The sequence below is a fragment of the Gavia stellata genome, chromosome 1 (genome assembly GCF_030936135.1).
Source record: "Gavia stellata isolate bGavSte3 chromosome 1, bGavSte3.hap2, whole genome shotgun sequence".
NCBI lineage: Eukaryota > Metazoa > Chordata > Aves > Gaviiformes > Gaviidae > Gavia > Gavia stellata.
The window spans coordinates 14,711,905-14,739,893 of record NC_082594.1 but is presented as its reverse complement, the minus strand read 5'-3'; the positions used below and the strand labels follow the sequence as shown (position 1 = coordinate 14,739,893).

General features: G+C 38.6%; 1 protein-coding gene across 1 annotated transcript in view; it reads right to left on the bottom strand.

The window, feature by feature from the left end:
• Positions 1-938: 938 nt before the first annotated feature.
• Positions 939-27,989, bottom strand: part of CNTN5 (contactin 5) — a 295,846-nt gene continuing 268,795 nt past the window's right edge. Inside the window, exons 18-23 of the mRNA XM_059824823.1 lie at positions 25,399-25,633; positions 13,997-14,106; positions 3,720-3,906; positions 3,150-3,262; positions 1,600-1,768; positions 939-1,042 (exon numbers count right to left, since the gene is read on the bottom strand). Of these exons, the coding sequence (XP_059680806.1) occupies positions 939-1,042; positions 1,600-1,768; positions 3,150-3,262; positions 3,720-3,906; positions 13,997-14,106; positions 25,399-25,633 (918 nt within the window). The remainder of the gene's footprint in view (positions 1,043-1,599; positions 1,769-3,149; positions 3,263-3,719; positions 3,907-13,996; positions 14,107-25,398; positions 25,634-27,989) is intronic.

Below are 27,989 nucleotides of genomic sequence, written 5' to 3'. Positions count from 1 at the left end.
AATGTTACTAAAGATGGACCCAGAGGGAAAAAAAGTTACAACTGAGAAGCGGTTGGAAAAAGTAGGTTTATCTCCTTGCATTGCTTTATTTGTCCACTTAGCAGCCTAATGTATGTCATGCTTAAATGCTCAGTGGAGTTTTCATTGTCATATGCATTAGGAATTGAGTCTTTATTTGCTATTGAAAATAAATATTTGATTCATTTGACATTAAATCATGTGGTATTTGATGAAAAACAAACTTGTTTCCTTTTAAGTTTGTGTTTAATCATTTTCTGTGTACTTTGCAATAAAATAAATGGCTTCTTTTCTAGTCCATTTTGCCACTTTCTGAGTGTGCTGTCTAGTACTGTATTGACAATTCTTTTTGCTAATTAAATACATATTCATACATTTTCAGAACAAATTCTCTGTACTTTTGCAGTGGGCCGTGTATCTAAACTACATTTTTCTCTCTTGACAGTTGGAACAGCCAGCCATAGGGGTTGCAAGAAAAGTATTTGATAAAGCTGTATCCAACTTTGTTCTATATTTAAAAAAGATTTTTTTTCCAAAACAAACAGATGTACTGTACTAGACACCACTGTTTAAACACCTAATGATACATGACTGGGGTCACCAAAATCGAACATATTAAAAAAGTAAAGTACATTTGACAGAAATTACGTTTCCTTACAAAACTTTATTACATACAATCTGCATATTTTTGGGCCAAGAAGTGTCCCCTCCCCAGAGGACTTTTACAAAAAATGAAGAGAAAAAAAACCTGACGAATTATTGACCGTGTCTCCAACATTCCTCTAAGTGCACCACAGGCATTTCTATGGGTCTTTAAGCATTAGCTTGGGTTTCCATTTTCTCCACAGACATAAAACTCCATCCCTTGGTATCATCAAGCTAAAGCAAACAAATAACAACATCAACAAAGTCTGTAGTCTTCACCATGAGGTTGAAGGAACCATCAGTGCCAAAAGCAATGTTACAGAGGACGAGGAAGTGGACAACACATGTAAGGTGGTTTGAGCACTTGTTACTTTCCCTCCTGAAATGAAAAGCAAAGTAAATAAGGAAAAAATGATGCAAACAGTTCTCAGTACATTTAGGTACTAGATTTTGCCCCAAAATTGTATTCTATTACACTCAGCAAAAGCTTAACTTTTAGACAATGGATTACCTTGTGACTACTGCAATTGCAAAATAGGCTTCCTACACAGACATGAGGAAATTGGGGATTTTATGATGATAACTACACAAACTCACATGCTGAATCCTCATATTCAGTATGCAAATGATTAGGAAATTCCAAAAGGGTATGTAGTTTTATGCCTTAATCCTCAAAAAGAATTAGGCTGCAGAAGATACCCTGAGTCACAATCACAAATGTTCTTCCTGAAACAAGGAATGAAAGCTAACCCCTGATCTTGATGTTTGTATCAAATGGCACTAGATACCTTTGTTTCAGCATAGAACTGAAGAATCTGATTAATGATCTTATTTAATAGCTAGAGAATTTTGAGAACTTTTTTTTCAGGTAGAAAATAATAGAGTTAATGAGCACTGCTATAACCACCAGTCTTCCAAATATAAGTGTAAACCTACCTGAAAAAGATGGAACTCTGATCTGGGGACTCGCAGTCCCATCCCCTCCTTCACTGACTGCACAGACCTCAATGATGTAGACACCAACATCAGGAAGAAGTACCACCGCAGAGGTTTTCTGTGTTTCTATAACTTGACTATTGCTCTGGCCTTCTTGCCTAAATAATACCTATGGTCAATAAAGTAGATAGTGGTGATAGAGTCATTCAAGTTATATACCAGACATTTTGTGTAGATAATGCAGTCACTGAAATGTTAACTGTTTCATGCTTTCATTAAAGATTTCTTGACATTACATTTGAACAGTCATCTGTCTCCCCCCAATGGCTTCAAAACATTAATAGCAAAGTATATTAGCAATTAAGGAATCTGAAAGGATATTGATTACGATCCAGAGAGAAGATACAGCATTTGCCATCTCCAGCATTGGTGTTACACAATTTTTTCTCCAAACTTTCTTCCAAATGCATTTTGGGTTCCGTTTGATTCAAATTCTTATCCCCAAATTCATGTAGTTATTGATGTTTTTGGCTCAAGAACCGAACTTCAAATGTAAAGAAAATGCCCTAAATAATGTCCTTAGTATGTTTACCTTAGCTGTCTAAGTCAACTGAGATAGCTCAGATCTGTCCCTGCATCTCCTGTGAAACTCAGTACAAGCTTATGGCACGTGGGAGGAAAGCAAGTAAGTATATAGCTGTCTTTTTGGTGCTTCTGCGTAAGTTTCTGTTCCCAGACAAATTTGAAAAGGTCAGAGAGGTGTAAAAAAGCAAAGTAGTCAACTGAGCTTTTTCAGAAACTCAGCTATTCTGATAAAGGTTAGTGCAGTTTCTGGTTTATTTGAAACATTTTACACTTTCTTGGTGATATTTTCTGATGTATCAGAGGGAATATCAGATTGTAGTCTATGGAAATGATTGTGTATATGCTTCAAAAAAACCCCAACCACACCTCTGTAAAAACATTGAAATAATTCTGTTTTGATTTAAAAGATTGCAGTTAATTCCACTGCTTTTTATGACTTGCTATTTAAGAGTTAATCTGGATTTTACTCTTTAAAACTTCAAAACTTTAAATGCCAGATGTTACCATCACTGATTGTTGAACATCACCAACATGATCACAAAACAAACTGAAATATTTGTGTTTCTGCTCCATAAAAATATTAACTTTAATGTCATTTTAAGATGCCTCATTCTTCTGCATTTCTCAAAATCCTACTGCAAACACAGTTAAATTGAAGTGTTAGTAGGAATTTCATTGCAGGCTAGTCTTATTAATAGACACTTCTGAGTCAGAGATGATGAACTGATCCCCTCAGATAGAGCTTACTCAGTTTATAATTAGTTGAAAATCACAACACAGAAAATGTTGGGACATTTTGCTCTTTTCTATTTTATTTATTGATTTTCATGGTGAAAACTGATTGCAGACAGTCTGTATAGCATAGTTTACTTACACAGAAAAACAGGAAAGGGAAAAAAAACAGCAGGGAAGAGGAGTAGTCATTTGGAAGAGAGAAAGGTGAGCAAGGAAGGGGAAGCACTGACCTTGTACCCCATTACATCAGATTCATTAGCTAGAGGTCTGACTGGCTCCCACCCAAGAGACACATGAGAGCCGTCCTGTATCCACATAATATTACTTGGTGCTTGGCTGGGAGCTGAGGAGAAAAAATAGCAACATGTACATAAGTATAATTCATAGATAGTTTCTTTAAAACCAAAAGAAAAGTATTTCAATCTTTTATTACATTTACAGCTGGTTGTATTAGCAGGCTCCCAACTTTAGCTGGAATTTTAAAAGATTTTTTTTGCACCAGAAATGTCATTTGATATATTGTGGTGTATTTACTCAGCCCACCCCATAAACTCCACAGAGAATATGAACTTGAATTCTTTTCTGTCTCTTCTTTGTCAAAAATGCCTTGTTTTCTAGGAAGATAACCTTTGTTATGAATGCAAAGTCATATGAATTCATGTCTAAATATCAAAGCAAAGCCATGAATCAAAACTATACACGATTCCTGATTATTATACACTCTTACTAAAGGAAAACCCAAGAGGGCAGAGGCTGCTCCCTGACTTCTCCCTTTGAGCAAAGGTACTGAGATCACTTACGGGACTTCTTGGTTGCTGCACGCACAGCAGTGCTAGGCGGTCCGTACCCTGCAGCGTTGTACGCCCTCACCGTTAGGTGATATAATGTGTTTCCTTCTAATCCTGTCAGGAGGATGGATGACTCATTTCCCTCAGTTTTCACCTTTTCTGCTGCTTCTTCCTGTTCCATGTCCTTCCAGTAACCAACCTGCCAACAAGCGACCAAATGAAGTATTAACATAGGCATCGGGGAAGCTCATGCTTCCAGATGCTCATACTTGTCATCCTGTGGAGGGTCTTTTTGCCATTTCGGCCTTTTGTCTGATCATCAAGCCCTTTTAAACACGTGGGATTTGCAGCCTAACCTCAGAGCCAAGCAATGCTCACTTCTCCAAAATGGCGAGACTCAGAATATCACAGTATTACCTGAAGCACATTGCATTGCTGTGTACTGGCACAAGAAGATGTAATTACAAGATAGAAGAGCAGAGGATGAACATTGGCAGGAAGTCAAAAGTATTTCAGAGAATTCAAGGAGAGTTCATCCTCTGGTAGGTCACCCCACCTTCACCCTGGAAAGATCTAACTGCATCAGTGAAGAAGTGTTGTAAGGCCCTGTGCAACTCAGAGCCACAAGATTTCTCATCAGTGTAATAAGTAGGAAATGGCAGAACACCAAAGGAAATCTTTCACTCATCTGAAAAATCTTATCTGAAGAAAAAGAAGGAAGTGGATTCAGTTTTAGTTCTTGGATATAAACAGGTTTCTGGTAAATGCAATTTGGATAGTATGTTTATGCCTTTCCTTTTCAGACATAAAAGCGCTAAATGATCTTTGGTGGTTCTTAGTCCATATTTCTGGTATCTGCACTGAGTTTATCATAATCTCAAAGAAGTTACAGAGTTGAGCTAGGAATTTGACTAGTCTCTTTCCTCAGGGACCAAGTATTTGGAGGGCATAACTGGAAAAAAAACCCCAGTACTGTCTCTTTTTAATGTATCTAGGTGACCTACACAAGTAAGGTAATTCTCATGGGGCCCTATTTTCCGTAACAGGAGATGTCACTAATGTGCCATTCAAAGACTTATATTCATCTTACCGTTATTCATGCTGAGACCTACTTGTATTTATTCTACATTTTGACCTTTTCTGTGAAGTTGGTTATTTCATAATAAGTTATTCATATTATATCTGGATAACTTTTCCTCCAAGAAAAAGGTCATGGACAGTACAGCACTCTTGTGCATGCATCCCAGAAAACAGTGAACCAAAAAGGGGTTCATAGGAAAATAGGACCAATGAGTACAATGCTGACCTTTTATAATTGCACTAGGACTGCCATTTTAAAAAAAATAAATCTAGAAAGATCTGGTTGCAAAAATACACATTTGAAATCATATCTTCACTTGAGCAAAGTGGCTCTGTTAACTTTGATCGAGGGTATATCAGTTTGTGCCAACTGAAAGTCTACTCTTTCAGTTGTAAAATTCATGTAAATATCCTTTTTGTGTGCCTGCATTATCTCATGTTAAAATGTTGTTGCTTTAATACTTGGGTTAATTACAGCTCAGATAGCAAATCTGGCTGTAGTCACCACTTGTTGAAGTAAGTGTGATTCACTGAGGTATTTTGCCAGCTGAATGCTTGACCAACCCTGTTGGTATCTAAGTAACACCTAGTCATATCTTTCTTGGAAAGAAAAAAGAATCAACAACCATTTATTCACACGCTAGGACTGAATCTCTGTATGGGATCACCCGGCTAAACCTGTTTCGGAGCACAAAGGCAAGATGCAGGGAGTTGTGATTCGACTCAGCTTTGTCTCACCTTGACAAATCCTTATCTATGCAGAGGTGACCTGGGGGGAGCTGCGGAAAGGTCTCAGCCCGGGGTTGACCGAACACTGCCGAAACCCGAATGGAGCCTGAATGATCCCTTAACGAACAAAACGCCCCGAGTACCATTCCACCACTATTCAGTAACTTTGTGTGCTAGACATCACTATTTACCATACAGACTAAGGAGCCATCAAGGCACCAGAGATAAACATTCGTGCATAATCCTGCCCCCACCCATCAAATCAGGGAATAAAACCTGTAAGGTTTGGGCAGAAAAATGGGGAGAGTCGCTTTTCCAAGGATACAGCTGGCCTGTAGGAGATTCTTTCCCCCTTGTCCAGGACGCTGTACAAGGTAACTTCCCAGGGATTAAGAGGCCTTACCTGAGAGAGAGGGTAAGTGATTAAGAAACATATGTATGTTATTTGGCATGCTTTAAGACTGTGAATAGTGCACTCTTTTTTTTGTAAGGTATTAATATCTAGCACGCTTGTGAATTGTGTATTTAATTGCAATAGTGCATTCCTCCATTGTATCCATAAAAGAACCTGCAATAGTGGTGTATTGGACCTGTGAGTGAAGTTCAAATAAATTGTTAATTTGAACCTGACAGCGAAGTCTTTCTCTCCATCACAATCTCCAATGCTTATTTTCTCTTGGGCAGTCAGATTCCCCTCACGTTACTTGCAATGCACCTTTACAAACTTGACACTACAGTGATGAGAGCCGTATAGTGTTAAGCACTGAACAAACAGGTAGTGAGAGCCAGCACATGTCCTCAAGACCGTATCATCCAGTTAGTGAAGTCTGCTGAGGATTCAACAGCGAAATGGTCAGAAAGGAAAAATGACTTGCCCGAGGTTACACAGGTGGGCAGTGACAGGGGTGGAAATGCAACTGAAGTAGTGAAATCCTAGTTCTAGAAAGCCAGGAGTAAAATTATAAGTAGCTCAATAGGTCTCATTGTGGTAGTTTATTCATAGGGTACACCATGTCTCATGTGAATGTTATGTTCAAGATGGTAGACAGCTCCCAGCTTTTGCACTGAAGCTTTTTTTTAGTATAAAGAAGTTGTGAAAACCTGGTTTTCAGATATTGGTGTTAGGACTACATAGATATTAAAACCTGATGAATGTGAAAGAAACCTAGGAGCATAACTCAGCCCTTTTGATAGTTTTCATGTATTTGGAAATGCTCTCCACCACTGCTTATATGGCGTTATCAGTTGGGATACTAAATATATTTTGCACGTGTTAAGTCTGCAAAAATAACTATGGCGTGTTCCCTACCAGTTCTGCTGCACCACGTGACAAAGGTGTTCTCCCTTGGCAAAGGAGTATTCTTGCAGGAATTAATATACTGTGTTAAGCAGCAAAAGCATGAAATGCAATTTGGCAATGCTTCTATTTCAGTTTCTCCTGTACTTCAAAGCCCTTAAGTGTTTGGTCCCTGCTTTTAAAATTCCCCTTAAAGTTTTGCCAGGTGAGTTTGGACTTTGATCTCAAAATATGTTTTTCTCTTTCTTTATTCAAGCACACATCCATTTGTTGATGGCCAAAAGAACTAAAGAAAAAAGTGGTTATAAAAAAAAAACCCTCCAATGATTGTTGACTGAGGTCGATGGTGGGGGTACTTACATCAATTTGAACCAAAATAAAGATATTGCTGATGTTTAAAAGTGCTGGACATTTTTCTTAAAACAAAGCATTTGTTTATTTACACTTCTATGTTTGTTTTTTAAAAAAATCTTGCTATTTTCTGTAACCTTAATTTATACTGCTCAGAAGGGATTTACTACAGTTAGAGTAGATTTTCATTAACAACAACTTTGAATATTGATATAGCATGAAGCTTAAATCACAAAAGAGTAACCTGTATTTTAAAAATTAAACAAAAAGGGGGAGGGGAGGTATTTGGTCTGTTTAACGCATTATTGTTTGTGAGGTTTTAAAATTTTCCTAGGCTTTCTGTTGTTTTTCATCTGATTCCCAGAAACCCATCTCTTTGAGCTGGAGAGAAAGTAATAGTGATATTTAAACAACTGAATAGAGGAGATACAGAATCAAAGAATCACAGAATCATTAAGGTGGAAAAGACCTGTAAGATCATCAAGTCCAACCATCAACTAACACCCCCATGCCCACTAACCATGTCCCACAGTGCCTCGTCCACACATTCCTTCAACACCTCCAGTGATGGTGACTCCACCACCTCCCTGGGCAGCCTGTTCCAGTGCTTTACCACTCTCTCCATAAAGAAATTTTTCCTAATATCCAGCTTAAACCTCCCCTGGCGCAACTTGAGGCCATTTCCTCTTGTCCTATCACTAGTCACTTGGGAGAAGAGAACAGCACCCACCTCTCTGCAACCCCCTTTCAGGTAATTGTAGAAAGCATTAAGGTATCCCCTCAGCCTCCTCTTCTCCAGGCTGAGCAACCCCAGCTCCCTCAGCCACTCCTCACAAGACTTGTGTTCCAGACCCCTCACCAGCTTTGTTGCCCTTCTCTGGACACGCTCCAGCACCTCCATGTCCTTCTTGTAGTGAGGGGCCCAAAACTGAATACAGGATTCGAGGTGCGGCCTCACCAGCGCCGAGTACAGGGGCACGATCACCTCCCTATTCCTGCTGGCCACACTGTTTCTGATACAGGCCAGGATGGCGTTGGCCTTCTTGGCCACCTGGGCACACTGCTGGCTCATCTTCAGCCGGCTGTCAATCAACACCCCCAGGTCCTTTTCTGCGGGGCTGCTTTCCAGTCACTCGTCCCCAAGCCTGTAACATTGCATGGGGTTGTTGTGACCCAAGCGCAGGAGTCGGCACTTGGCCTTGTTGAACCTCATGCAATTGGCCTGGGCCCATCGATCCAGCCTGTCCAGATCCCTCTGCAGAGCCTTCCTACCCTTAAGCAGATCAACACTCCTGCCCAACTTGGTGTCATCTGCAAACTTGCTGAGGGAGCACTCAATCTCCTCATCCAGATCATCAAGAACATAGAAGCTGCTTTGTCCTTATCGTGGGTTAAGCAATCGTTAAAAGTAAACCATCATGTTAAAAATATGTTTTCATCAACAACATACGGGTCTGCAGAGAGGTGGGTGTTGGTCTCTTCTCCCAAGTGACTAGCGACAGGACAAGAGGAAATGGCCTCAAGTTGTTGCAGGGGAGGTTTAGGCTGGATATTAGGAAAAATTTCTTTACTGAGAGAGTGGTGAAACACTGGAACAGGCTGCCCAGGGAGGTGGTGGAGTCACCATCACTGGAGGTGTTGAAGGAACGTGTGGACATGGCATTGTGGGACATGGTTTAGCGGGCATGGTGGTGTTGGGTTGATGGTTGGACTTGATGATGTTACAGGTCTTTTCCAACCTTAATGATTCTGTGATTCTGTAAAATTTTTCTATCTCTAATACTTACAGACTACGTCCTTTAAGTTTCATGTTAAAAGGTATCTTAAATAATACTACTTTTTTCCCAAATTGGTTTCTAGGGTATGCATAGTAGCACTTTGGTATAAATTTATGTGATCTAGTTGCAGGCCCTCTTCTCTAAATTCAGTAAAGTAGAGTTATTGTATGGATACTCTTTCTGTTGAACACAGAGAATTAAAGCTACAAATTAGGCATTTGAAGTAAGAGCCTAAGTTAGGTAGGATTCATCAAAGTGGACAAACACAAAAACTTTCCCGTGCTCTCTGATTGAGTCTTTACCAACATCAACAGTAGTGACATAACTGAAAATGAACTTGAAGAGATATCAGAGTACAGAAAGCGCTAGGGGAGAAAGAGCGGTGAGCATGCAAATGTTAGCGATGGCAAAACTGCAATGTTAGAACCAAGTGCTTAGGACAGGAGAAGAGGTGCTTTTTGTATCATCTCAAGATATTGGTGTGATTGTCCTTCAGAACATGATGAGCAGTTCCTTCAAAAAGGTCAATCAACCTCAGTTCCTTCCCTCTCACCAAAACAATTGCTGACTGAAAAGAAGAAAGAAAACACTGTTCAGTACTGCTAGGTTCTGGGATTTTCTTTGGATTAGCTTGCATCCTCCTCCTCTTTTCTCAGGTATTGTCTTCTCCCACATAGTCCTGCATTCACATGGGATCAAGACTGGTTTTATACCTTAACCTTGAGGACTGTCATAAAATGTCTAGTCATATTTTCTTACGAAAAATCAGTAATTCTCTAGGTTTCTGATTTTAGGTAATAGAAGGATAGCAGTCTTGTAATAAACTATTCATGATAAAGACATTGCAAAAGCCCTCATGAGAGATCTAGAGTGTGACCCATACCTTAAGGACTTGAAAAGCAGTACTGCATTGCTACAAAATCCTGCTCATAGTCTTCAGAATTTTAAAGGGATTTGAATTAGCATATGAGTAACTTTGTAGGCAAAATTGACTTTTATATAAAACTATCCAACGGCTAATTTTGTGTTTGGGAAAATTGATTCATTCCAAAAGTGAAGTCTGGTAAATTGGTATTCAGACGGGTGAAACACCAATTCCTCTTTTTTCTGTCTTGCTTTACCACCCTCTGGTAGAAACATCTGTATATTCTTTCTAAATTACTTCAAGGTATACTTCACTAAATTAAAAAAACCCACATTCCAGTACCTTGTAGATGTAATTTTCTGTTCCACTGTAAAAGCAGATAAGTACATCCAAGAAACAGCAAAAACTCTTGAATATTTCTCTTTGAAAAGACAGAATATGACATAAACAAGTCAAGTAATCCTCTCTGAAAATGGCATTCAAGATTTTCTATTTTTAATACTTTTTTTTTTGTTGCAAGTTGATCTTTTGATTCAGTTAGTCAAGCTCCTGTCCCTTGAGGGAATTCAAATGAAGAAGACATGAGCTTTGTGATCTATACTTAAGTATTAGCCTTGGTTTTCTAGGGGAAAAAAAAAAAAAAAGAAATATCTGTTCTTCCAGCCAGTAATGCTTTCCGTTTCCCTTCCCTACCAGTACTGAGTGACAAAGAAAATACTGCCTAGAGCTGAAATAGATTTTATAACCTTCAGGTTATGGATTCTAAACAATAACTATGAACCACACACTATATTTTTCTACCATTCTGACAAAGTTTTCAGACTACTTCTACTTTATCAGAGTGTAGCTGACATATATTTAGTAAGGTCAGGCGGACAGCTGACAAATCTTTACTGAAGTCAGGAATAATATGTGCTTTGGAAGATGCAAATGAATACAGCAAACCTTGCATAAAACTCATGTGACATAACAGTTAACACTGCCTTTCAGGGATGACAATGTGAAATTGGACAAGTTACTGTGCCTTTCATTACTCCTTAGTACAAAGGGCAAACAAGGCCTGAGTGAAAATGGGTCACTGCAAACTTGTCCATATGTAGTAAATATTCTGTCACTTTTGTTGATTAGAGCCCAAACATAAAAAAAATACCCCCCCCCCCCCCCCTTTTATAATGCTGTTGCTAAAAGGCCAGGAAATGTGAAGACTGTGTAGGTGGTAGTCATTGTTGCGGTGACCACAGGCAGAATATAAATTGAGACCTGAAAACAGAGTGGCTCGTCAGATCATTATTTTGCATTCAATTTGAATCGAAGGCAACATTTCACTGGTCCACAATAATTCTACATTAGGAAAAAACTGTTAAAAACCAAGATAAATCATTCATCTCTTTATCAAAGTCACTGGATTTCTGTACATTATCTATTCAGTATTTGTGAATTAAGGGAGTACTACAGGCTATGTTCTGCACTGTACTACATAAGATAAAACTTTCAAAATCAGTTTTTAAATTAAAATATTGTTCCCAGAAGCTGAAGCATAAAGCTGCTCCATACTTCTATGTTTTCTGGGGGGAGTTTAGCCCCAGTGTCTTGCTATACAGAGTCCTTCCTTTTTGCACTGGGGTCATGCTTTAAAGAGAAACTGTCAGTATGTTAGCAAAATTGGGCTGATAGTGTGGACTTAGTGTTCCTAAGTGAATATGGTCGTGCACTGACTCACTATACTGATCCCATAAGTCATCATCTCCTTTTTGATTAAATTCTTCCCAAAAAATGGAACTGAAAAGATCTAGCAATACCGTCCTTGGATTGTTTTCTGTCCTGCTGAATCATGCAGGAGAGCAGCATTTACTCTTCTGTTTATTGAGTAAGGGCTGCTCTGATCATAATTCTTCCTGGGAATGAGGACAGAAAAGAGCAAACTACTCCCGGAAAGATTTGTCTGTCAGAAAACAGGCAGAGAAATTCTGGCTAAATGAACAAAGAGGGAAAAGGCAGGGGGGAGAAAAAATGCACCCTTCTCTCCACAGAGAAAAGTAGCACCTCAGAAGGCTCCTCTGATTCCCTCATGGGATGAGGTAGAAAGGACTGGTGAAATATTCTTATTTGTATATTTCATTTTTTTGTTCTGTCAGCTACAGGTCCCTGGCTTGAAATATTTACTCTGTAGTCTCCATGTTAGAATCCTAAAATTGGTGTACAGCACAGAGAGGAGCCAAATTATTAATAAGGTTCAATGTTAATAACCTCTGCCGTATCAATAACAATGTCTAAATTAATTCCGAAGAAATCCATGAGAGAAGTAGAGCAGATGAGGGTTTCAGTTATGGTCAGAGTATGCTGAACTCTGACCGTCTAAACACCTTCCAAGACAGGAAGACCACCTCTGGTACAAAGAGAGCCCACTGTCCTACCTGTAACAGCCACCTCTCACTGGGACACATCTGTAGAGCTAAGGGAAGTGTTACGTGACAAGCAGGTAAATGCAAATATATTCAAGTTATGAAAGAATAAGTTTCTACAGAAATAATTTTCACTTTTAGAAAGAAAATCTATTGTTTATTTTAAAAATACGTAAAACAAAGTGAATAGAATATTTTGAGAATCAATGTGATCGATGGAATGAGGATAAGAGTAAAAATAGTAGCTGTAGTTTAAAAGACATCAAGATATCTGAGAGGGTGTAACAAAACAGCCAGCTTTTTGAAGAGAAAAAGACAGGGTGCAGTAAGTTATTTCAGAGGATACTGGAAACTGAAGACAAAGATTAGCATCAAGTGGATGACTTCAACATGGAGAAGGATAGCATTTGCAAGATGACTATCATCTCTATCAGACACAGTTTTGTTCTCTTTGTATATAGAGGTTCTAAAGGTAAAATGGTTAGATATCACTTTGGCTGCATGAAGCAAGCCATGTGCAAAGAGGTAAAAACATGTTTAGCATAAGGAAGAAGTGGGGATGAAGTACAAGAGAGTTTGCAGAGTTCAGCATGGAGATGTATATGGGAAAGAGACCTGGACAAATGAGAGACCTGAGAGACACATCATGGTCACAGCCTGCTTGGACTTTGCTGGAGAGCAATACAGGAGTATCTAAGTGTCAAGAAGCTACAGCAAATCAGGTAAAAAGATACTAACTGACTGTGTCTAAGCTGTGGGGTAAAAATGCTGTCCTGGTCAAGGCCATCCAGCCTGAGGCTGTGCTGGAGAATGTGGTGGCTCTGGTGCTGCCTGGGCACCTATGTTTCCCTCCTAAGGCCATCAGTGACGGTCACCAGCCCCCAGGTCTTCTCTGGACATGCTGCCAGGGAGACACTCAGTGCTAGTAGGTCACAAGATGTCTTTAGACATCCATATTATTGGTACCTCTCTCAGATCTACATGTTCACCCTCTTTTCATTTTTACTGTAGAGAATCAGGAGTCAGCACTCTCTAAAGGACTGAAGCATGTCAAATAACCTGCACCCCAAAATCAGTAAATGGCATCTAGCTGAGCTATTTAATGAGGAGCAGCATAACCTGAACCACAAGGTCAGGATGGGTAGTGGTGGCCTCAAAGGGTAGGTCTAGTCCTAGATCTGATCTGGTCCCTGAGGTTTGGATTGTAAACTGGATCCAAAGCTGCAACTGGGTCCAAAAGTGCGAGAAGGTCCACTACCAGGGCCGGTTCTCTTTCCCAAGTCAGGAAGGGCTGTCTCTAAGCAGACCTTTATTTGTGGACGGTGCGGCTGCTGCTTCCCCTCCTGACATCCGACCTTTTATGATCTGCCCAGCAGATGTCCCCCGGCCACTGCGGGATGAGAGCACATGGATGGCAGAGGCTCTTTCCTTTCTCTGTGTTGATTGCTCTCAGTAAATGACAAGTTTGAACTGGGCACTTAGAACTGGAAACAGTCAATACGTAATCTTCCCCAGCCTGTGAAAGAGGCATGCTGGGTCACCTGCAGTTCTTTCAGCTCTTTTTGAAGTGTCAAGGAGATGTTATAACAACTAGTGTTGAACAGTTTTCAAGCACAAATAAATAAAAGATGTGCTGGTGCTACAGCTGTGACCGTTGTTCTACAGCTAGTCATATGTATGCTAAAACAAGCATAATTTCTATTGAAGTTTCACTACTGCACATGTTAACAGAATGCAACACTAGCAAAAGCAACAAGACTTCTCATTATGATATTCTGTGTTCATACCTCAAATCCCTGCGGTCTTCCTAGACTTTCTTTAATATGTTTCCACGCAACAAGAATCTCTGATACAGACAAACTCGTAGCTTTGACATCAATGGGAGCAGCAGTGGGTTCTGTATTAAGAAAAATTGAAACAATAAACCTCCACTGTTACAACTTGTATTTATCAAAAACACTCCATCTGAAACTGTCATTTACTTTCTTTATTCTACCATAATACGCACAAGAAGGTAAGACATTACAGGGAACATGAAAAACTGAACAAGCTGAAGAGATTTTCATTGTTGTGTTTCTTTATTTGTGTCATGCTACATCAGTATCTCATCACTGATGACAGGCACAGCAAACTGTGACAGAATCTCTTGTCTGTGATTTAAAAAAAAATCTTTAATATTTGTAAATGCCCCCCCTCCACACACCCCTTTCATACACCTTGATCAACCTAACTTCAGCAGAAAATGGAGCATTCATTGTCTTGCTGGCTTTTTAGAGCCATTCTGTCAGCTCAGGATGAGTGATACCTTGCTAGGGCACTTAGTCAGTCCCGCTCTGGGCTTATACCAAGTAAGAAGTGATACCCAGAGCTATAGTGAAGTGCTACGTAAAATAATTTTTTAGGACTATGTTGTTAGGTCCTTGAAGTCACAGGCACCAGTGCTTGGGGCATGCCATCTTCTCTCTGCCATGAAGCATTTACTGTTTTAGGCCTGGGATGCACGCTTTTCTAAAGAAGACATTAAGGCCTAGGATTTGTCCCTTCGATTACCCCTGTTGTTGCCATTGGCCCTATGTCTGTGTTTCTACCTCTATGCTATTCACAGGACACTCTGCAGACCTGACCTCCTGGTTATCTGGAGCAGAGGACCCTCCCTGCCCTCTAACCAGGGCAGGTGTCTTTCAGTGCTGCTGGGATGTGGCCAGGGTGCACACTGGAGGCTTGGTGCTGCAGGATGCTTTACGTATCATGCCTGCCCCACAGTGTTGCCACAGGCACGTTTTACTTTGCACTTTCATATCACTGAACATTTTACAGAGGTCCAACTTCTTTCGGTGGTTGGGAAGTAATCTGGGTAAACGTTCACAGAAATCTGCCATGACAGGCCATTGAGCATACCACCAATTTGTATCACCATTGGGAGTGAAGAGTATCCAAAAATTGTCACATATCAAACTGAGACATGAGTTAAGGAATCTTTTGGATCTTTTCCTTTATTACATAAACATTACTGAAAATTCGCTTAAGACAAGCTGTGGAGACAAGCCTTAAACACAGACGGCGAAGCCCACAGTAGTGGCATTTCTCCACTATACTGACGTAGTTCACTTGCTCAGAAACCTGCAATTTCTTCCTTGGCCTAATGTTCCTCATTACATTTCTAATGTGTTGATCTGTTCTTGAAGGGCAGGCAGAGGTCCTGGCTTTTATGTTATAGGGAGGCACATCAAAGAGCTTTCTAAAAAATTTTTTTTGCAGCCCATATAACAAGGTTACAGAAAAGGAGTTTCCTTACAGAACAGCCTGAATTAAAATGATACATCTTTCTCAGTGATCAAACTGCCTTAGTAAGATGCCTAATATCAGTCTTGACTCATTAGCTACCCTCCCTTCTCTGATCATATTGCAGGCATTGTCCTGGCACTGCTGCCCTACACTTTTTCTCTGACATGGCTTGTATGAATTTGTCATCCTTTTTGATGTCAGATTTTTAATGTTTGTAGCTCTTTTTGATCTTCTTTTTTTATTTACTTCTAAAGAAAAGAAGCATTTTGGATGTGATGCAAAATGGTGTTCATCAGCAATGACTATTACTAATAAGTATAAAATATATATGGGACTTTTCAGGTAACAAAGAATAAAAAAAGTATCTCCAGCAATAAGTGAAATGATCTTCTGAATTCAATACTGACAGAATTCTGCTATGAAGAAATATATTCCTCATAATATGATTTTCTGTTCAATAGTTACACCCTGCTTTCTATTTTATGTACTACTAAGATTTGTGTGGCAAAAGCTATTTGCTAGTTTTTGTATTATTGAAGCAATTACCTTCTTGTCAGAAAAGATTGCAGTGGGATAAATAATTTGAGATGTACACAAAATGTTGGTTGACAGCCTTTACACTTTCTATAAACGTAGAATTCATTTCCTCTTCATAGCATTCACTAGAGGTGGTTTATGTATTGCTCAGAATAGAAACACAGAATATTTTCTGATATTCTAAAAAATAGCTTTCAACAAATGGAGTAGAAATAGTTTGGATTTTTTTATGTGAAGAAAATGCATTTCTTATGTATCCAGAAATTATTCACTGCAGTTTCACTGATATTAGACATTGAGAATGTAAGTGTTCAGCAAAAGAACAGAAATTATATATTTAGGAATAAGGTATATTATGACTGTCTGAAAGTTTATGGAGACTAAATAGCTTTTTTTATTGATTCAGATAAGATGAGGGCCATATAGTTTCTGGTGATATAATACAGTCTGTGGTTCACTCCAATGTCATGCTTTATTCTGTGTGTCTAAAATTAATGATAAGTTTGACAGGTTCATTAGGTTTTTCAATAATGGTCACTGATGTTATAATCATATTCTTTTCTTAATATCTTGGCATTATGCTAAACCTATTGGTGTCTGCCTGAGGTCATACTGATTGAAAAAAAAAAAAAAAGGCCAGCACCTTTAATGGTCCCTTTAATATTCCTTGATTGAATTAAAGATGCAGCACGGCTAGTTCTCAAAAGGCTGTGTGTGATGTCCATGAAACATTGTCTTTCCATGTGCGGCAATCACACTTTAAGGAAACGTTCAACCTGTAGGTATTTGGGGTGGCTATAATAAAGCAGGACAAGGAACTACACTAACTGCACTGATCTGATGTTCAGACAGGGAATCCTGAATTTTGATACTGGCAAGTAAGAGAAAGAAGAGTTAGTTACTAGCCCTCATTGTGTTCTCCCTATTTATGACTGTAAACTGATGTGTTTTTCTGAAATATTCATCCTTAAAGATTTCCACATAATCTCACTTAAAAAATAAGTTCAAGGGCCTATTCATGTTTATGTTGTTTTAATTCTCCTGTGGAACAGAGCCTCAGTCAGGACTCCTCATCCAATCACTTAATATCCATTCGCTTCTCATTTTAACTCCAGAAAGGATTTTTACACACTTCCCTAATTCAAAATCTGAGCTCTCATTTGAAGCTAAGAACCTCAGCCTGGGTAATTGCATTATGACTCCAGGCAGTTCCACACAGCTGAGATTTTGGGACTTCAGCCAGGACCCGTGAGTGTGACAATTCCTTCCTGTGGAAAAATCTACAAAAGAGATCTATCAGAAGGAAAATCACAAGGAGTCGTCCCTCTTGTGTCAACCTGTAGGTAAAGAAAGTGATAGCATTTGCTCCCTTGCTGGAAATAGCCACAGAGAGTATCTTTCAAATCAGGGGACCTCCAGTAAACTGTTTCCATTCCTAAGGAAAGCCAAGAGACATTATGCTCAGCTCTACCTCTCAGCCTGTTTGATGTGTGTCCCTGGTTTGGGGACTCCACCAGATCTGTGGTGGCATGGCTGCCTGCAGTATAAGACTTTCTCCAGAATCTTGTGCTAGAAAGGGAAAAGATGTCTGATTTCTAAAACACCAAAAATGAGATGATTGATTGTTTCCTGGACAGGACCTCAGACTTCTCACTTTTCCTCAAGTCCTTTCTATTTTCACCTTCCTTCTGACCAGTGTCTTGCAGAAGACTTTAAAACAAAGGAAAATCAGAAGGCTGAGGAAATGAGCTAGCAATGAAGCAGTGCTCAGGCCTGCAGTGCTGACCTTTGCCCAGGACCTCTTTTATTTAGTGGTGAAATATGCTTACTTGTCAGGTAGATCTTCTGAAGCCTTCTCCTGTAATGCTGCTCTCCTGCACACTTGCTCACAGTGTACATTCTACTGCAGCTCTCCCTTCTCCACGGAGTAACCCAGATTTATTACACAGTGGAGTGTTACATGGGAATAAGGAGCTGCCTTATTCCACAAAGGCTTTACCTCCACGCTACCTACACATGGCTCGCTCACCTTGGCACGTGAGTAGAAGTTGGACAAGCAGACTGATAAAATTCAGGTTTTGTTAGATTAAAAGTTCAGAGGAGTGTTGCCATCTTCATGAATATAAATGGTTCATTTCCACCAAGTGACATGGCAGCCCGAGTTATCCTCAGCACGTGAGGAGGGGATGTGCCTATTATATTGATTGCACATCTGACTCCCATGAGGGCTAGTGGCATTAATCAACGGAATGCTTAATAAACTCTTACGTGTCAGGACTGTGATTTCGTTCTTTAAAAAATCAGTGGCGACTGCTCTAGCTGAACTGTTACAGGTTCTAATCCAGATGGATCAGCTGGCGGAAACAGGAAATAATCCACTGTAGTTTACAGCTAATATGCTGATTTATTAATTTTCAGGTTCATCTAAACACCAAGGAGCTCAGCTTTAGCTATGAAATGAACCACAGGACTTCACTTCATGAATGTAAGATTTTCATTAAAGACATGGAGGCTGTATTTAAAAGTGTGTAATTGCATAATTGCATATTCTTTCCTCTAAATGAAAAGGAAAAGGTAATTTATTTGTTTGTTTAAATAGGGGCTCAGGGTGAAAAGCAAGGGGAGGTGGGCCTAACCAGGACAATCCTTCACTCTGCAGTGTCTTGTTTAATATCACATGATCCACCAGCTGGCCTGATGCAAAACTTCTTAAAGTTATGAAGGAACAAAATTGCAAAGGCTGTTATATGGCCCTTTGCCTTTCAGATAACTGAGAGCTTTGGTTCTCCATTGGCTCAACGAATTAGTACAAATCCATACAAAGCAAAAACAAAAGCTCTGTGCAGTATCATTACATCTTGCATGTATTACAGAAGTGCATCTGGCATCCCTCAGGAGGTTTTAAGCAGCAAGACTGAGAGCCTTCATGTTTTACCTTGTACTGCTCAGGGCTCTTTTTTTCATATCTAGAAGTTTTTAGTGGTATTCACTACGGTGTTTATCAAAATTATAGAACTTTCAATTTTTGTGACGATAATTTCATCAGATGCCTGAAGGAGAAGATAGATACTGCAACTAACAGAACTGATTCTGTATCTCCCATTGTGGCAATCATTAAAAAAACCCCCTTTATAAAAGACCTAACTCATCTTGAAATCAGTTGGGTTCCCTCTTTCTCCCAGAAGCTTATTTTTATTTTCTGTTATATGCTCACCTATTTCTATAGTACATGTATTCTAATTCGTATTTATTTTTGTGCTGATAGGCTGTGTCTATACTTGTAAACTAAACAGGGAGACAAGGCACCAGCCTGAGCATGGACATACAGTTGTCCATGGTGAAATAGTTAACATGATCCATCGTGAAGTATTGGCTCTGGCCAATTAGTGCTGCCCCAAAGTATGCCCAGAAATATGCTGGTGCCTGGCCAGGGATGGTTCCCAGGAGGTGTATGGATGCAGCCACAGTCTGGAGAGTGACAGTGGCGCAGATTTGAACTCTTTTTGGCCAGTTGGCTTCAATGATAAAGAATGGCTGGCTTGTTTTATTTTCTAAAAAAGAGATGTAGCATCATTGTCCTTTACCTTTAAAAGCTCTTCACCATCCCTAATAATCTCCCCGATTTGCAGACAGCATCTTGTCCGAATTCAGACTTTTATTTACTAGAACAAAAGAAACAAGCTCTTCTAGTTTCTACTCATTTCCTGATGATCCTGTTAGTCCTTTGAACCTGTATCATCTTGAGTTCTTTGTTGAGCATGAGCAATCAGAACTGTAGATAAGATTTTAGCAAAGCTTTGTACTGGTTTCATCAGAATGATGCCCTGATACAAATTAAAACATTTGAGTCTTTCTTGTGTGTAGGTTCTAGCTATTAGGTTCCTATTTTGTAATGGACTGGCTTGTTACTACCCCTTATACTTGACCTAGCACTTCTATGTCATTCCTGTTCCTTTTCCTCTAGTCCCCTAATTCATATTTTTCCTATGTATTGTTCAGATCCTTAGCTGTATTGATAGTGTATCCTGAAGTTGTAATAACAGCAATATCATAACCAGCTCTTCTATTAGCATTATGGATATTAAATATATATGATCTAAGACTGATCCTTAAGAAATTCTGCAGTAGCCTTCCAAGCCTTTCGCAAGTCTGGTGGTAAAGGTATTTTTTTCCTACACTGATCTAGAACTATTTTTATTTCTTCTGTGACAGATTAACTAAAATTTATTTTTGCCAACTGTTTTCATTATTTTGGGATGGAAAAGATATTGCCCCAGGTCCTTGGGCATATAAAGGGGACTAGCTGTCACCATCCGTGGTAGTCATGAATAGAAAAACAGATTAAATTTAATTTATGGTAGATTTGAACAGCAAATTCTATATTGCTTAAATTGGAAAGGGTCGAATTTCTGAGCACTTGACAATACCAGAAGTTTTCACTACAGATGTAAAAATTTGCAGACTTTCACATTCTTATTAGCTATCCTGTCTCTATCATCTTATTTATTCAAAATAAATGATAAAGTATTTCATTATTGTTGGTCCATTCCTTATTATCTTTAATATCAGTACCTTATTCACTTCACATTTTTTCCTGCTTTATATACTTTCCTAACGTTTAAGAAATCTTTTTTCACCTTAATTTTTGGCAATACTTGTGTTATTCTTATCCTTTTCATTATTTGGATTTTATTATGTATGCTTTTTACTTATTCTGAATATCTTTTAGTGGGTACATCTCTAGATCCTCAGATGTAGTGTACTGCCTTAGAAATGTACCATTTCTTGCAGTATAAACTTCAGGTAGATTTTACACCTTGGGCTCAGAGACATTTCAAACCACTTTCACTGCTAGTCTCAGCTGTTAATTCCAGCTTATTAAATAATTTCCTGCTATTTAATGATGACTTGTTCCACTGTTATTTGTTATGATCAGCTTTTCTATAGTGTCTTAATTATTCATCAAAACAAGACTATAGTACCATTATTTCTTCTCTGTTAGTCAGTACTGGATAAAGAATCTGCTAATTATCACAGCTGGAACACAAGGTCATTAGTCGTATTTACTATCCAAACTACTCTGAGGAGCCAAATTCTCTCATGAATAACAGTGTCCTGTAATATTTATCTAAAATTAGAAAGGTCTTTCTCAAATTTATCAAGGCCATCAGCAACTGGCCTCTAGTTCAACTCCCAGTTTCTTTAATTGCCCTTTTCTGAAATGACATGGAACCCAAGGACATTTTGTTTTATCCAAACACTGGTTTTGTACTTCCTGATACGTTATTGCATCATCAGCATGTTATGGCATCCAACCATTTTCACTTTTATTTTTTCTTTCCTATGTAGCTCATACTTGTCTAGTCATGCTTGCTAAAGCAAGTCTACTTGGCCATCACTCTTACCAGTAGAGCCTTTTCCATCTTGCAATCATACCTTTATGCCCTCATATTTCCTTCTCCATTGCTGTGTTTCTGATTTGCCCAGTTTTCCTCTTCCAGTGAATTAAAACCACACATAAAGACTGCATATGATTTCCCCGATACTGAAAACTTGTATTAGTAGTCTTGCCATTCTTAACCCCTCAGTATTTAAGTGGAATGTAGTCATCCAGAAAAACACCCAAAGAATATATAAATGTTAAAACAAACCGTGCTTAACACTGCTTTTGTTCATTGTTTTATTTTCAGTATCTTGTGCCTTTACAATTTTTATTCTCTATGGATCAAAATCAACCTTGCCTGCACTGAAGTTCAGTGCTTTGTTTCAGTATGTTCTAGCATGAATCTGATACAATTATTTTCCTGGCAGAAAGTACAGTCAGAAGATATCTCCCTGGTCTGTTCATGCTCCTTTTCAGCCTCAGGCCTGCACATCACCACCTTTCTTCTGGCAGGCAGTCTAACTTGCTGTGCTCTGTATGTGCTCTGGTGTCTCTTTCTCTTATTAAAAGGTTCCTTTATGAAAGATTCAGGCTTGTCTTTCCCTGGTGCTGGAACATGTCTATTGTGTCCTTCTGTTCTGCCTTCTTGCTGAAGATAATTGTGCATCTTTTTTTCTATCCTGCATCTTCTGTGTATTATCCTCACTCTCTCTTCAGAACTAGTCCCTGGCTCTCATCATCTCTTTTGCTTCACTAAAACATCTGACCTCTCTTTTTCTTCTTCTCTCCTTGATTGTTTATTTTCTTCCTTCCCTAAGGTCTCCAGGAAAGACTTCTCCTTCAAACTTTTCTACTGCATTAAGCCATCTTTTCCAGAGGGTCACATTTGCCTTCTTTCCTCCTGGGTTACCCAACTAGTCTTGTACAACCTTTTTATCTGCTTCTTCATTCTATTCTCTATACCTCCACGACATACATCTGCACCTTTAGCTCCTGGATAGTCTCTCCCATGAGTTGTATCCTGTTGATGTTTCCTATGAAGTCAAAAGGCCAATGAAGGAGAAGAAATGTCTTAAAACTTCTATAACCAGTCAGGCTTTTTCCCCGCTTCAACTTTGGGTTATCACTATCATTGATCCCTCAGTAAACATTGGTATCATATTTTCTTCTTTCTATCGGACTTAGAGATAAAAGGATTAGGCCCTCTATTTACTTATGAAAAAGCACTCGGTGTTTGCTCGTGTTTCCTGAGATTCTTTACTCACTGGGAGGCCATTTATTTAAGCCTTTTGCCTCAGTCAGAGACACTATTTGTAATCAGAGGGCAGTCAGTTGTGTTCACAGAGGGGAACATCTTACTTAATACCACCTGCCAAGCTGCTTGCCTAGGCACAACTCAGAGCCACCACAAATGGCCTCTGGGTGTAGATCAGAGAGCACACAATATGCAGTCACAGTCATACAGAAGAGAGAGATGCATTCATTCTTAATACATGAGAAATTTCTTCCTTGTCCAGAACCTGTCCTATGCAAACTCTTTTTTTCCTGTGTGCTTAGCAGAGGTAACAGGTTTTAGACTTCCTTAGACAAAATTGTTATGCCAGTAAACATAACAAAAAAGATTCACCTGTAGATGTGGGGAACATTTTAATATGTAACAAAGTTTCCTTAACTTTTACTAATTTTATTCTAGACCTTTATTCTAGATGTTTGCAGAGCAGTGAATTGAGTGTGTGATGAAAAGCAAGTAAGATAAAGTTTTCCTGGATCAGCCCTAGGACCATAATATGTTGTACTGTCAATCTTTATTTAATATCTGCTCTTCAATAAAAATCCTTGAGAAAATGTGCTTTCAGTTGTTTAGCTCCTTAAGTGTGAAAGTCCATGCCTCTTTCAAAACCAGTTCCCCCTTTTTTCATAGCAAGCTGAAATGTCTATTGCCTTCAGTCTCCATATTGCCGAGAAATTAGCTATAATAAACTGTTTCATTATTCCTTTAAATTTTCAGTATATCACCTAGGATTATTCTGGAGAAAAGCTTTTTATAAATTAATTTTGCACTGTATTGTCACAGAATCACAGAATCACAGAATCACTAAGGTTGGAAAAGACCTGTAAGATCATCAAGTCCAACCTTAAAAAAAAAAAAAAAACAAACCAAAAAACCCACAAAAACCAAACCACAACACACCAAAAACCAACCCACCCAACACCACACAGCACCATGCCCATCAAGCCACAGCATCCCATATTTTTTCCTCAAATATAAGTCTTATAAAGGATTTAGCCCCACAGAATTCCTCTTACCAAAGGAAAGTCTAATGTGCAGAAACATACAGAGACTGAATTAACAAAGCTATGATGGGTAGGTACTTTCAAGTAACTGAATTGTAATCAGAAAAGTTGGTTTCTAGAGATAGTCTCTGGGACCATAGAAAGAAAGTTAATTTTAATAATTCTATTAAGATAATTTGTAAAGTTCATATTTTAAAAGAAATGTTAGAAAAATTTATTTACATATTACTGATTATTCCATTTCCAGTCTTGTCGAAATAACAAGTAAAGGACTACTTATTACAATTCAGCATTCAGCTTTTGTTAAACTGGCTTTTGCTATTAAAAAAAAAAATCCATTAAGGTTTTCCCTCCCTTCTCTTGCAAAACTCTATTTTTATTGAACTTCCTGATTAGAGTATGAAATTGTTAAATAATAAAAACATCACCATCGGTCTCACAGTATCATTTTCCATGGAGGAACAGGGAAGTCAACTGTAAAAATGTCCAAGTTGTACTGGGCAGTTTTTACATTTTAAAATGTAATTGTTTTTATAATAATATGAATACTTGGTAATGCTGATCCAAACAGTGGAACACAAACAAATTACTGGAACTGCTTTTAGCAAAACGAGCATTTCCAACCTATATAATTACTGTGAGAGAATAGTAGTAGATAATCTCTGCTACATCATGGCTCCAAACTTACACGTTTATTGTGGGCTAATATGGAGTAACATCTAATATTTTCCAGCTTCACATGAAATACCATTATCTTCACACTACATTTTTGTAGAGATAGTATGAAATTCCTCTCATCTGTGCTAGGACTGTACTTATTTTATTCTCTTAACAGGAGACAGCAGGATAACTCAAAGATAGTACAGTAAAGAAGAACTGAAGTATATGACTTCCAGTAATGGAGCTGCTCAAAATATTGCTGTGGACAACATTTATTTATTTTTTGTGTGTATGGAAATTTCCATACACAGGTTTCTGTCAATACAGAACAACTTCTTCTAGTAGTACAAATTATTATTCTTTTTTTTTCCAAAATACTGTTAAGAGTTATATCAAGTTGACATACACATTTTCAAGAAATATTTTTCATTTGTTCTTCTGAACTATTCCTATAATTCACATTGAATATTTGGACATTAACATAAATGCACAAGTTTTATACTAATGAAATAAAAAAGAGATAAAATAATAGAAAAAAAATGATAAAAATAAGAACAATATTGCATTCTGTGCACTTTTTGCATCCGTTAACCAGGAAATGAACATTCATAAGTGAATTTATTTAGTCTTTGAGCTGTTGCCTGATTAACCCATCAAAAAAAAATATCATGAACCTCAGCAACATTAGAAAATATCAGCCTTTCTTTGCTCATTGTTAGAGCAGCCCAGCTTAAAGTTAAGACTACAGATTTCATATTAGGGATAAACCTTCATTAAAAGAGATTTATTTTTTTTTCAGTTAGGACTCATGTGGCTTGAAGTCTATTCCTAAACTTTGTCACTTGCTTTCTGGGTAACCTTCGCAAGTTAGTTTACCTCCTTCTCTGCACAATATGTTTAATGTTACTTAGCACCTCTGCAAAGAATTTTGAAATTTAAGATTGAAAAAGCATGGTATAACAGGACACATTATATAAAAATAGGTTAATATAGTTCATAATATACAAGGTAACTTCATGTTGAACTGACCTCCTTCAGCTGAGCAGATGACAACAATAGGGCTGAAGGGACCATCTCCTTTGTTGTTGTAAACACCAACTTTCACCTCAAAAGGAGTCAGAGGTGGCACACTTTCATCTCTGTAGATAAACTTTGAGGCATCTGAAGATGTCACCATTTTTTCCTTCCAGCCACGCGTTCCGTTGGGTCTGAAGGCTACAATATATCCAAATCCTTCTCCATTCTGAAATTCTTCTGACACTGGCTAAGAAATAAAGTTCAGGTAATGATCAGACGTGGTTTTACTAATTTAGAAAGCAGTCACTCAGTGTCTGACCATAATCTGGCTGCTTGTGTGAGGGTGATCCCTTATAGTACATATGCCTGGGAACACATAAGGATAATTGCTTCTGAAGAGGAACCTTGTAAGAGTTTCTCCACCTAATCACCACAGTTAGGTCACTGTCCTAGGATGGAATAAGCCTTGGGCTCAGAAAGATTATTTCTTCTTTATCTCCCACTTCGTGGTTCATGCTTTAACCAGTGGTCTATTAGTGGAATAGCCCCTTCAGGTGACCTTGTTAAAAATATAGAGTAACATATTGTTAAGAGCTCCTAAAATATGATGTGAGTGACACTTACTACAGTGGGAGTCTCTTGGGTTTTGGGTGCCAGCCTGTCTAATTTCTATATCCAAATGGTGTGGCAAGTCTTAGGGATTTAAGCCGAGGGTTCAATTTGAGGCTTAGGATATAACGTTCTAACTCTCAAACTGAGTCTTGGTGAAAAAAAATAATCTCATTTGCTTTTCTCTTCTCAGAGGGTTTGTGAAATTAGCCACTTAAATTGCGACACATCTGCCATAAGCAGGCAGTCAGCAAAGGGATTTATCTGTTGAGACGCTGAGCACTCCAAAAGCAAAATCTTACATGTCCAGCTCAAGGAATGGATTTTTTCCTGCTAATTTACTGCCTACATTACTTATAAAGTCAATGGACTAGTTTCGGAATTAGGTTATGTTTAACAGCTGTCAGCATATTAGGCCTATTGGAAATGCCAAAAAAAGAGTGTCGAAACTCCCTCTCTTGAAGTGCCCATCCTAGACCTGAAGCTAATGAACATGTGAATCAGAGCAGAGGCACAGGGGACACTGAATCCTCTCCCCTCTACATTGCAAGTGAATGCCTCATCACCAGGCACCTCACTTGAAGACACTGTTTTCTACCCATCGTTCTGAAGCTGCGCACTGCGCATCCAAGAAAAAAACCCAATCATGACTCCAAAGGCAGAGGAGGCAAAACCAAGACAGATTTTGTAATCTAGTGATTTGAGTTGGAAAGGAGGAGCCTTGCATCTCTTTGCAATATTTATGGAGTTGGCAGTAGGCAGTTGCTATAAAAAAAGCCAGAAATGCAAGAGAAGTAGCAGAACCCTTGGATTTCACTGCAAATGCTAAATACACAGTCTGTGAATTAAAGTTGTGTAAATAAAATTTTGTTTGAACCTGCGGAGTGTAATTCAGGAACCTAGGTAGGTTAGTCTTTTCCTGAATTCCCAGAGACCCATATACCATCTCAGTATCTCTTCAGACTTAAAAGTACTTTGTTGAATTCCTATTGCCTGTGTAAGTCCAATAAGACTTTTTTGGATCCTGCAAAAGCACAAACTGACTGTGTGGGAGCTGTGCCAACTTACAGTGTGGTTGTGCCTTATGGAAATGCAGTGGCTACACCAGACAGCACAGTAGTCTGTAGTGAGTTGTGGGAGTGTTATCCAATATGCTAGGATTAGTTCTTTAGCAGAAATTTCAATGCTTACTTTTACTTGCATGTTTTTGTGTGTTTCATTCTATCTTTTTACCATTTCTTGAAGGGACAGTACCTATAATTAGAAATGGCAGCAATCTTTCAAACAATTAAAAAATATAAATATGCCCACTTCACAATTTATATTTGACACAGATGAAATTGCCATGTTGTTTTTTTATTCTTAATTTGATTAATGACTTTATGCAGTTTAAGAGGTATGTGAAACAACAGTGTGCTGAAAGTATTAACATCAGGAAAAACAGCACGAGGTGTTGATGGAAATAATGAGTTAATCAGAAACAGGGGGCAAGGACTGACGCCTTCTGCCTTAATGGCAGTTTGCACTCCTTAACTAGAAGTGAAGAAGCATCAGCTAGCTTTTGTGGAAAAAAAGTCAATGTATACTGAAAGTTATGTTATGGCAATAGCTAATTCTTAACTGTCTGTTGTATCGGTACTGCAGGATGGGACACCCAGGGGTCTCTGGTTTCTTTTGGAAGAAAACTTTGACCCTTGACAGAGGGGGAGATATAACACTCTCCAGTAGTTTCCAACTCCAGTCACATGAATACTACATGCTAACATAACATATTAGGGACTGGGATTATGCCAGTTTACATCAGACACAATTCTAGCCACCTGATGTTTTTGTTTGGGATTCAGCAAATTCTCTCCCAATAGGAGAGATGCTGCTGTTAATAGCTATAGACTATAAAGCAAACTGAAATCAGCTCTGTCTCGGCTGTATCAGGTAGCTGGTGTCAGAGAAGGCAGATGTGCCAACAGAAGGCAGCCTCTTCAGATGTCCTAAAA